General features: G+C 34.7%; 1 protein-coding gene across 3 annotated transcripts in view; it reads right to left on the reverse strand.

The window, feature by feature from the left end:
• The window catches only part of ZC3H13 (zinc finger CCCH-type containing 13), a 47,465-nt gene that overhangs the window by 24,705 nt on the left and 9,997 nt on the right, over positions 1 to 12,763 (reverse strand). For all 3 annotated transcript variants that reach the window (XM_030475599.1, XM_030475597.1, XM_030475598.1), the window contains exons 4-7: positions 10,625 to 10,736; positions 3,654 to 3,762; positions 1,317 to 1,456; positions 642 to 802 (exon numbers count right to left, since the gene is read on the reverse strand). In XM_030475599.1, coding sequence (XP_030331459.1) covers positions 642 to 802; positions 1,317 to 1,456; positions 3,654 to 3,762; positions 10,625 to 10,736 — 522 coding nt within the window. The remainder of the gene's footprint in view (positions 1 to 641; positions 803 to 1,316; positions 1,457 to 3,653; positions 3,763 to 10,624; positions 10,737 to 12,763) is intronic.

Genomic DNA, 12,763 nt, shown 5'->3' on the forward strand with positions numbered 1-12,763 from the left:
TCATTTCTTTCTTATTGTCTCTAAGCACTGCAGTCATTCAAAAGGTCCTGCAGCCAGCAAGAACTTAGAACAGGTTTTGGAGATTGACTTTTGGCGGCAAGGTACCCAGTTCAAACTTCCTGTGATTTTCACATACCTTGTCCTTGCCTTTTCCCTCCCCTTCACATCCCCCAGTTCCTTTCCCCTCCTGAATTCTGAAAAATTTCCTGCCTTGAAAGTCAAACATTATTTCTTGAAAAGCAATTTGCAATACCAACAGAATGTGCAGTTAGTTGAATTATAAACGTTTCACTCCAGTCTAGAAGAGCCACTTCATAGGCTGCAGCATCTCAAAATAAAACTGCTTCCCACTTTTTAAATGATTTATATTTCCTCATCACCTCTCAGAGATTCTGGTCATTCAGAGAGAAATGGTCTGCTTGAAAACCATGAAATTAATCAACTGACAGCTACATTAATGTAACAGTTTTCTGCATAAGATGATTTACAGTGCACAATTTAGAGAACTTCCCCTAAAGTTATAGAATTAAAAGTCCTGAAAGCAAGGATAATGAAAACACATATTATGAGAAACCCAGTAATAAAAAATCAGCGTGGCTCTCTCTTCTCACTTTTCTCGCAAGATGCATTTACATACTGACCTCTGCTGATCCAGAAGTGGGGAAGATACAGTAGATGCTTTCTTCTCTTTCTTACTAGCTGAAGATGATGATTTGGGACTGGATCTTCGTTTTGGAGATTTGCTAGACTTTCTTGGTGATGGCGATGGTGATAATTTAGATCTAACCACCTCTGGAGAAATCTTGAGGAAAAGAATATATTAACTGATACTGATGCTCAAAAGCATAACTGTATGTGTCAAATATGTAAATTCAGTAACAGCCTACATCTGAGATCTTAACCACGTAGACATCTACCTCAAACTAACAGTATCATTTTCAGAGAACATCGTAAAAGGAAGATGACAAGAAAAGGGGTGGGAAGATAAGATGATGCACTCTGTAATACATCACAAAAACTATAACTCAAAGTTTAAAATCAATATGTGCCCAGTGAGCATTCAATTTGTCCTACTCATTTAATAGCAGACTTCATAAAGCAGAACACTTGGTTATGGTGCTGGATGATTGACCAGATTCTCACAACTAACATCCGAGTCCCATACTAAGTTACACATGCGCCAGTTATTTTCTACGATGTAACACAATAATGCATTTGTAGCCCAGGAAGCCTAAGTCTTCCACAAAACAATTTGAAGGCTATGAAGTGGCTGCTGAATTTTTATTTTTTTCATTTCACATTGACATAATACAAACCTCTTTTTTAATGACTATTTCCTCTCGTTTCTCCATATTTTCCTGCTCCAATTTCATGAGTTCTCTCTGAATCTTTTGGCGCTTCATTTCCAAAGACAGCTCATGATCATAATCATAATTAACATCTCCATTATCAGAGTCTTTATTAAAAAAAAAGTAAATAGATTAGTAAACAATTACATATGAAAGAATAAGATTTAGCATACTGGATGCAAAGCATACATACTTCAGTGACTTTTAAGTACTGCATGAATAGATCAATGAAGCTAAGCCAAATCTCTTCAATTATGCGTGTAAACTTGAAGTAACTCCAGTTAGTTCCACACAACCTGCAGTTAAGTTTTTAAACTCCATTATTAAAAACACCTTAACTTCTTTCGGAGACTTGCATCAATTAAGCTTAGTTAGCAAGGAAAACTCAGTAAACTATTTATCTATATTTAAATAACATAAAAGAGTATGTATTCATGAAGTCCAAAAATATGTAGAGCACTACTTAATTGGGAAATCTCACATGAAACAGATCTAAATACTGACGCATGATACAAGAGGGCTTTGTTTAATAGCGTATCTCACAAATCAATTGATACACTTAATTACATCTACAAATTGAATTTAAAATAAGAGGTCTGTATAACCTCTTTCACTGGATTAATGCACGCTACAAGAGCTTATTTCTGTTTTGAAACATTATTACTGTTTGGTTTTCATATCAGAAAAGGTGCTATTTCTCACCCTTTTTCATTAAGTCATGGCTAGTTAATACCATATGCTTCAAGCTTTGCAACTGAAATCTTACTGAAAATTTAAGCAGTTTTACTCACTCTGTTTGCATTTCTTTTTATAAGGCTACTTAAGTCTAATGCTAGAAAGCAGTTTAGAAAAATAACTGTCAGAGAAAAGATGACTTCATTAAGAAGTCATTAGCTTTCATTCCCCCTCCTACACACAGGAACTATATAAAAGGTTCTGCAATAACTGAACTCAGTCTACAAATGCCCTTTACGTGCCAAGAATGCATGGGAACAGCTTAGAGAGAGAGGCAGTTCCTAACAGCATAGGTTCTTTCCCAGTCCATCTACCTGCTTATACAGCACTCAGTAGAACTTAACAGACCATAATTCCACTTCAGCCATATAGCTACAATCAACACTATTTTGATAAAACATAGTTCTCAAGGAGAAAGTCTCAGTGTGTAGAACTTCAGACATTCATTCTATACATTTATATAGAACTTGAGGGTTCTATGTTCCAAACTTTTTTGACTTAAGATTCTATTTCCATGTATACACGTCATAGGTTGCTGTTTCTTAAATCACACTGAAAAAAAAATTTAGAAAAGAGTAAAAATGTATTACAGCTTCTATTCATGTACTGTGACACGGCAAAACACTATTTGCAACACTTACATCACATACTATAGAAAAGTCACCTACTTAATGAAATGTACAGAGGAGTTCCATCCCACAAACAACTTGTAGTATACGTTATTGCAAATACCTTCATTATACCTGAATTCACTTAGAATGGATCAGGATTCTCATCTCCTATTGCAATATTGTAACTACTTCTGAAACAGTGACACTTACAAAACTACACAAACACTACAGTTCATTAGAAGCTATCATAATTTCACTGTCAGGTGAGCTTGGTCTCTAACAAAAGTGAAACTCAGGAGAAAATAGACAGTCTTTTCCTCAACTGTCCACATATTAAACAGACAAGTATTATCAACAAGGACAACAAAATCACCTTTTAACCATTAAACAAAACAAAAAAGCCCACCCAAACAAAAATGAGTACAGAAGGTAATGCAAGACTCCTACCACTCCTGGAGTGTTTTCACATTGCTACCTTCAGCTGTCAAGCTGTTGTTATACTCATTCAATGGAGCCCTTGTTAAGGAGGCAGTCTACACCACTACAAATTATGCAACAAAACCCTGCTGACTTTTGAATTCAAAGGAGTTACTCTCTCTCCTCAGATGGACCAATTCTGAAATTCCTCTGGATGTAACCTGGATTCAACTAGCGATCTAAATGTGAAAGGTTCTGCTACAGAGTAGCCTATGGCCAAGTTTCTTCTTGTCTGAGGAGTGTTTTAGAAAAAAAAAAAAAAAAGCATGTGTTTTTAAAATAAATTGGTTTTAGCATTGTAGCAATCCAACTACAAAGCAAAGACTGCTTCTTTGCTCTCCTCCAAAAATAAACATTAATGGCTACTGCATAGAAGTACTCTGTTTAGAGACCAAATCTTCAAGCATTCTATTTTATGTACAGCCCAGTAATCTTGTAATTCATTGAGCTGTAGAGGGACCATTAGTTTAATTATACTTACCTTCTCTATTTGTTTCCCAATCCCCATTTTCCTCTTCACTTTCTGGTGTTCTCTCCTTTGTAATTTTGATATCCTCTTTTTCCCTATGTCTTCCTCGTGAAGACTCTTTCTATAAGGGGAAAAATGCTGCATTAGAGTAAACACATTTATTTTAAAAGAAGCCTGAAGAAGAAGGTATATTTTACATGGCATTTTGGCTGTTTCTGTTTTATAGTTCAAAAAGTATTTATCCCTTTAGCCTGTCGAACAAATACCTTCTTAAATAAGCAGAGATTCCACAAGCAACACGATCAAATGCAATTTCAAATAATCAGTATGCAAATAGCAGATGGGGAAAAGAGAAGAAAGGATTCATAAAGTAAGAAGGTTTAAGGGCAGGGCAAGAATCAAGCATGTATCAGAGAACAAAGTTTAAAACAGGAACTGAAAGAACAGATCAGGTTCTTGAGACTGATAGTTTAATGAACACTGGAAGAGTATAATTTTACCAGCTTGAGTGAAAGTTCTCAGCTGTAAATAAGAATATTTATATGCAAGGCAGATGAGCCTCAGAAGCTGAACCATTTAACTCTCCAGACGATAAAGAATTGGAGGAAATAATAAAATAAATAATAAAAAAACCCAGAGACCCTTGGCTGGCAGAAGGAAGGGGAAAAAAAAGTCTAAAGCAACACACTGGAATCAAGCTTTGCTGATAACTTCGTATTTGAACTTTCACTGGCCCTGAGCTATTAAACAAGTCTAACTATTGCAGCAGCACCATTCTGCATGTGGCAGATGGTCCTGTGAACTCCTAAGGAAGCCAGAGACTATTCTTACAGGAAAGAAGAGAAATTTCAAAAGGTAACTGAACCCGTGCTGCACTTTCCCCCCAGTTAAATTCCAGTAGTAACTGATGCATAGTTACATCATTGTCTCTGCTGAAGTGACATTCCCTAAATAATCTACCTGGGATTAAGTGGAGTACAGGACAAAGTTCTTTCACTATTTTAAAAAAAAAAAAAAAAAAAAAAAAGAAACACCACCAAAAAAAAACCCACGAAAAAAAAATATTAAAAGAACATTCAAGCTTAGAAGTATCTCAGGTTAATTTATTAAGTAGGAAACCAGAAAGAGCAAATAATGAAAGTCTGTCCCATATCCCTTTTGTTCTCACCTCCCATAGTGCCTTCTTTTGCCTTTTGGGGATTCTTCAGTGTTGATACGTAGAAACCTTTGCTTTTATACCAAGAGAAGGAGACGCCTGAGAATTTCACTAGCTATTTCTTACTGGGACTTAGATTTTTACTTAATTTACATCCTTAACATCACCTTAGAAATACAGTAAGGAAATAACGTAAGCTTGTGGATAGTCACTCCCAAGTGAGTAAAATTCAACTATTCCTTTTTACTCACTAAATATTAAAATCTTATCTCTAGCTTAATGATTTAATTGATGACAGAACAAGTACTGTATTTATTTTACCTAGTGAACTAAACCAGATGCTTCAGCGCACAGTTATTCTCAAGCCTCTCATCTTGATGCGTTCAGTGTATCATATTCAAAGCCTCAGAAACGACCAGTTACTACGTAACACAAAGGAGTTTCACAGTAAAGAACTAATTTGTGTCATGTTTAATTTAAAGCACTTCTAGAAAAAGGAAAAGAAAAAGGGGGGGGGGGGGGAACAGGAGAGAGGTTTCTCCATTTCATGACAGGATCTCTAAAATGATGCAGAAAATGCTAACCTATCAAGTCGTGTTGGTTACTGACATCAACTAAGCCATCACCACAACATGGACTAAAGACATTTCAGTCTAAGAGCAAGACCTATACTACACAAAGCAAGCTACTTTAAAAGAAAATTCCTCTAATGACATTTGAAAATCCCTAACGTCATCAACAAGCCTGCCCTGCAACCACTCTTTATTTTCTTAGAGTATCTTAGTTTTTCTAGACTGCCCACCTTGAAGACTGCCCACCACTATATCTGTTGTATCAAACTGTGTACTTCCACTCTATACTGCAACTCCTACAATATAACAAACCACAAACATAATTTCTGAAATACAAATACTTGTTTTTATTAGTCCAACACTACTTTTTACTAGCAAACTGAAATACACATTTTAGGACATCCTCTATATATGTTTTTTAAAAAAAACCCCAAATTTCTCAAAGCCAATTCCAAAATCACTTGTCAGAAGAGACTGTGCAGGTAAGTCAGAATGCTTCAAGACCAATTTAATAACTCAAGTTGAAAATACTACACAACCTGTATGTATCTTGCCTACATCTCCAAACTTGCAACCAAATGCAAGCATCTAGAAACAACATGTATTTTCTCCTTTGAGTGGAGCAATTCAATAGTGGCACAATTATACTTCTACAGAAGAACTGAGAGCAAAAACATCTACAAAAGGAATTTTATTAAATTGCTGAATATAGGGGAAGGGAATAGATAATCTTTATGCAAGCATGCTATTTTACAAGTCTGGACAACTTGATCCGAGCCCATTCATGCACTAAATGACTTTAGTTTAGTTGCCAGGAGAAAGATTCTGGTAACACTGCCTCTTGAAAAACAAATCTCAGTTTAGAAATTGAGTATATATTCCTGGGGCACACAAATTAAGAATTTAATTTATGATGGTTTAGAAGACACATTTTAATTTTCTCATTGCGAAATCTTCAAGGTATTCTTTTCGTTGTACTTGTTCCACTTACAACTCATTTAATTCCCTCATACTATGGGAAATATTTCCTTCATTTAGACCCGCTTGTACTTTACAGAGGTTTTTTTGTCTCTCCCTTAGTAAGCCAAGAATAAAATATGTCAAGCTCCTAAAGGCCAGCAGAATGCCTTTGACTTGTACTTGAAGACGCTATATTGAATTTAACCACACTTGTAAACTATTTTTCTGCAGACTCTGAAAAAATCCCATTTACTAGACAAGAAATAATAAACTTTCACAATAATAGACTTATTTACTAAAAAAATAAAAATAAATAAATAAATAAAAAATGTGGATTGTCCTAAAAGTAAACAAGTTAGTAGACCTTATCCTGCTGTTTTCAGGTATGTGCTCCCAGCTGAACTATTTACATGTGTTAGATGATTACAGTTTAATCATCAGTTAATTTGACATTCAGAAGAAATGCTACTTAGGACAAAAAAAAAAAACCAACCAAACAAACAAAAAAACCCCCCCCCCCAAAAAAAAAAAACAACCCACAAAAAACACCCAAACAAAACATTATGGCTGAATTCTGTGAGATTTTATTTAACATCTACTTAAGTTGAAGTTCCAAACCCCATAAGATATGATCAGCACCCTACAGCACAAGACTTGATGTCTTCTTGAATGAATTTCCCACCACAGGCAGAGGAGTCTGACCAAGCACAAAAAGTTGGCAAAACATACTTCTAGTCAAGAAGTATCATTTTACCAACAACAATGGAGAGAATATTTATAAGACTCTTACAACCTACAATTCTTACAAGGCAGAAACGTCAGTTTCAGCCTTATCAGCACATGTACACGAAGCAGCAATATAAGCTAATTCAAAAGCACAGATTCTTTTAAATCTAAAATAAGCTATCATGTATTACAGATAGAATCTTTTGGGCAAGCACAGTACTATTTTGCTCCAGGTATAATACCTTCACAGCGTAAACTACTACCACATTACACAAATGTACAAGAAAATGAATCTGAAGTTTCCCTGTAATTAACAGGTATTGTTTCCATTTCAGAGATGGAAGACAATGCTGACTTCCATTTCCAGCAGACATATTCAAAAGCCATAGTGACAAAGAGCACAGATACGAAACAGGTGATATACAATCCTTACGAAAACCTTTCCTAAATGTACATTAAGTTCTTCCCACTGTTTCTCCCAAACTCGCACACACCTCCCAGGTAACTCTTTAGCTAACACTTCATATATTCCAATACAGCTGTCTTCATAATACAGAGAAAATTTCAACATAAAAATTTCCAACTAAATATAACAGCAGCATGAACCTAATCTAATTATTCGTATAGTAACTGATACACTACAGACAGTGCTGAAATAATTCTGAACACAAATCTGAGAAATACAGAAACAACTGAGTTCAATGTAATTGTCCACGCAACGCAGCATATTGTCTCTGAAAATAACAGTACAAGACGTGAAGATATAAGGGATATATTCTATAAGCTGTCTTTATAGGAAGTTTCTTCCTAAATACATACAGATTGTGCTAGTTATCTTATGTCTCCAAAGAACAAGAAATGTCTTCTAAGATGATTTTATATTAGTTATATTGTCCCAACTTTTTGTGGAATCTATTCAGGTTTTTGAATGTATCTTCTGGCAATCAGGTAGAACTGTCATATAAAACATAAATAGTATTTCCCCTCATCATTTGAAATTTGCCACTCTTTCTACTGGGATAAAGTATGAATATGACGCATCTAATTTACATTCTCTCAACCATACATTACATACATTCGTCACATGTCCTTTTTTCTCTCCAGTCTCTCACCTCCTTGCCTCTTCAAAAAGAACTTTGTATTTTCTTGCATACAGGTGATCACAACCAAACAGCGTTTCAAATAAAACTGGACCATGAATTTCTACAACATAATATTGATCATTTTCTATTCCATTTTTATATATCTGAGTGTTTGCTTCTGCAACTGTGACTGCACTTTGAACAGATAGTTTCATTGAGCTGTCCACAATAACTTCTTTCTCTACTGGATGGTTTCAGTTACTTTTCAAATATTCATCCATGATTCTTCGTTTTAAATACTTTCTTAATTGTGCATTACCTTGCACTTGCCAACACCAAGTTACATCTGCCACGGTACTGGCAAAAACTATCTTTCCCCAAGCCCTGTGGCATTGCTCAGGCTTTAGTAATCTCAACTACTGTTTTCATATCTTCTGTAAAGTTTAACATTTGGGATGTCCAACATATTTTCCACATTCTTAAAAAGTTATAGCTCTTTAGATGAAGCACCATAATATCCTCTGTAAGTTTATCATTTGAAATTAATCTAAAATTTTCCCCTTAGCTAGCTTCTAAACCTGACAATATTATATCTGCTATTCTTCGACTATCTAATATGCCTCAAAAGCCGTTTGTTTCAAAAGCAGCTATTTAAGGTTTCACCTGTATCAAACAATTTCTCTTTACCCCTATGCTCTGTTAAAGTTTCATGCTAGTAGACTGGTGAAGCACAAATTCTGCCTGCAGGAACAGTGCTGCTCTTAAAAAAAAAAAAAAAAAACAAAAAACCCAAAAAAAAAAAAAAAAAACAAAAAAACCAAAAAAAAAACAAACCCCCCCCCCCCCCAACAATTATGAAACTTTTTATGGAACAAGCTACTTTTCACTATTTCAAAACAAAGTAAAGATTTCTTATCCAGCTCCTCTGTTATCCCAAGAGCTTTAATAAGAGATGGAAACGTCAGATATTAGATCTCCACCATAGTAGTAGCTCTAATGATGGAGCAAGATTTTTGTTAGCAGTTCAGTCAGTTCAGTCTTCTGTTCTTTGCAATGCAACTCTTGATGACTGTCCCTCTTCATCTATTGTTCCAGAAAATTTTCTTTGGATATCCCACATTTGAGAGTTGCCTCCATGTAAATAATACAAAAGATCAGTGGTTTCCTCAGCCTTCTGTTTTATGAGATTGAAGCAGAGTAATTTTTTTTCTCTGCAGTGTGCTTATCCTGTAAATAATTCTTTGGTACTTTAACAGACCCACTAATTCTATGATGCTTTTTGATTCCTGCTTCAAGTTCATCTTTATTTGGGTTTGAGTTGTTTAAAAGTATTTTATTATTACATTAATAGAACACTATAAAAAGCAGGAATTACTATAAAAAGTAAGAAATACATCAAAATCAAGAGTTGTACAGTTGTCAGTTGGACAGAAGAAGTTACGATAAATTTTTAATAACGGTTGGACAAAAACACTTCTCCCACCAACCATGTACTCAATAACTGAACAGTTTATTCAAACTATTAGAAAAATAAAAGAAACACATTCAAGTAAAAGAGTAAAAAGATCAAAATTTTACACAAATTAACAGCAACTGAAAACATGACTGGAATATAAGCCATTCTCTTAATTTAATGATAGCAGCTGCTGTTGATTTCTTTACACCTGACATAAAAATTCATTTTACACAGCAAGTAGGAACAGACTGAGAGGAAATAAAAACAGAATGCTGTTAATATCTGCAGAAGCAAACTTGACTTTTCACAGATAAAAATTTTTAGTCATTATTTATATGAAAATGGTCTTAAAAAACATGACGCAGGAGTACACTGGTACTATTGTTACATGGGTGCAGGGTCACCCTTACCAGCTCTGCCCCTATCTGTTTGTAACATCAGGAACAGATAACACAATTTAAAAATAAGTAACTTCTGATATTTGAGGGGTATCGGGTTGCAGAAAGATGATTAGAAAATGAGAATGATAATGGATGAATTTTTTGCAAAATCCAAAAGTGAACAGTTGGGATGGCTGATGAGTCCGTGAGGAGGAAGGTGAAATGAACCAGCACAACGGTAACTGTGTGGTCTCATCAAAAGCAAATTTGGAACAACTGGAGTCAAAATGCATGTAAACAATGGATATGAGTAAATGTTGGGGGAAAAAACAGTGGATGATTGGAACAATAGTTAATACACTTTCTTGGTAATAAGAGTCTGCACTGTTATTAAATAATAAATATCAGTATCCGTAACATATTTTAGTCTGTGGGGTTTATAAAATCTTTGGGGACCACAAGACCAGAAAGTGCTATAAAATTGCAATATAATACAATTGTTAAGACACTTAAAATATGCCACATGCTATGTACAAAATGATCAGTTCATTAAAACATTTTAAATATTACAAGTCACCACAATCAGGTTTCTAGGACACACTGCCCAATTGCTACTGAGGGATTCTGGAGTTCTGCAAACTCCATTCTTACCCTAACAGGAGAGGACGATTCCTCTGTACTTCGCTTCTGTGGCTCTGCTTCAAGATCTTGACGTTTGTTCTTCATTCTTTCCCGAAGATCTCCAGTGGGTCTTTCTGGTGACCTGTGTAATACAGAAACATAATATAACCAGTTCTGTGGGACTATTTTTAAACGAATACAATCTTTCTATTAATTTTTTTAATTAGCATATACATAAAGATCTAAACCTCCCACCCAGAAGTGAAATAGATGAATAAAAAAAAAATAGTCTGTTCTAATGGGCTTAAGCATTCTAAAAAACCAACTCTTTCAGAACATCAAGGAAGACTTGACTTTAAGAAAAAAAAATGACTTGTATGTATATATAACATGACTTGGTTACTATTCCAGATCAGCTTCAGGTGATCTTATCCAGAAAAAAATCTTTTTCTGACCATCACTGTGTTCCACAATCACTCTTACCAAGTCTTTCAAGATATCTTTAGCCTTCTCCATGTTCTAAGCTGCACGATTTTAATATATATATTTTATATATATATTAAAACACAATTAATGCAGAGTCAAATTACTGTAGGCTAGCAATGATAGTCACACAGAAGCACAACTCTGAAGACAGACGAAGCCTGCAAGTGGAGATAACATGACCTAGGTGCCATCATCCCATGACCCTGGCAAGACTGCCACACAAAAAAATACTGTTGCAAGACCATGCACCAAAAATTCACTCTTGGAGGCCTTCTCTACTTTCCATTTTTCAGTAACATAATTACTTTGTTTCTTCATTACAAAATATTGGATGAACTCTACTAGTCATGCAATGTTATCATACATTTTCTGTAAAAAGGTATTATAGGAAGGGAGGGGGAACATCCTGCCCTACCACATCTACATAATTTTGTCACCTTAGTATGGATTCACAGTTCATTTATCTCTTATGAGTTTAAAGATAACAACTCTTGCATTCAAACAAGTTCCTAAGCAAAGGGGATGGATATAAGAGCTGCTTCAAATGATCTTTCAGTTCAAGAAAACAAATTTTCTCTTCATATAAATTTGGTCTGATATTGAGTTTGGTACTTCTGTGATGGCTGTCAACTGTTAATTACAGATTCTTCCATGAAATGGTTGTATGAAAGTAGTGGATCTGTACCTATCAGTTTACACTAAAGAATCATCAAGAGATACCGATGCTGCCTTAGTCCATTAGAAGAGTTATATGTACTATTTGAATAAGGAAGTTTGCATTTGTTTTTCAGACTGAATTAGGGTTTCCACTTAGAAAATGTCATTTCTCTCACCCTTCCTCTGTCACATAAATACACAAAGGGTAAACTGTCTTTCACAGTTTATGCATACAAAAATCTAAATTAATATGACTTCATCTTCAACCTCTGCATATTTGAAAAACAGTAACTGGTTTCCACTTCCTCTTTCGCAATGTTGTCAATATTTAATTCTTTAAACTGCACCATAAGGCTAAGTGTTTTAGGATACAAGAAGAAAAAGACCAGTGACTGCTCTCATTTTAAATGCATTTAATTCTTCATGAAGTTTTAAATACAGGTCAATCTAGATCAGAGGAAAGGTACAAAACGGTAGCATGCTGCTTCTTTCATAACTAAGGATCAAATTATATCCAGCATACAAATATAAACAAGTTATCTTCTTTGCATGCATACCATCTTTAAAGCATCTGACTTTAGCAAAGGTATTTATTTAGCAAAGGTATTCAAGCTTTTTTTTTTCCCCTCACCCATCTTAGAAAGATAATTCCTCTGCATTACCAAAACACTGAAGCATTCCAACCATCAGCTACCTCAATAAATAAACTGTCTTTAAACATTAAACTGGCAATCTATGCCTTAATTTTTGATAATATTTAGCTATGGCACAAAGGATTTGAATTTGTGAAACTGAAAATTAATTTAAAAGGCAAAAAAATGATAGCTAATGTAACATTGTTCCTCAACAGGAGCAATTTCAGGTATAAAAAACAGTAGCTGAAGGAGAAAGCAAGTGAACTTCCACTGAATGCAGCTCATGTACTTATTTTAATACTTTTTTTTTTTTTTTTAAGAAAGCTATATACCAGAGTGAAAAAACATTGAAACCGTTTCACCCTCAATTAATATCATTTTCAGTATGGAA

This window comes from Strigops habroptila, chromosome 2 (assembly GCF_004027225.2).
Source record: "Strigops habroptila isolate Jane chromosome 2, bStrHab1.2.pri, whole genome shotgun sequence".
NCBI classification, from domain to species: domain Eukaryota; kingdom Metazoa; phylum Chordata; class Aves; order Psittaciformes; family Psittacidae; genus Strigops; species Strigops habroptila.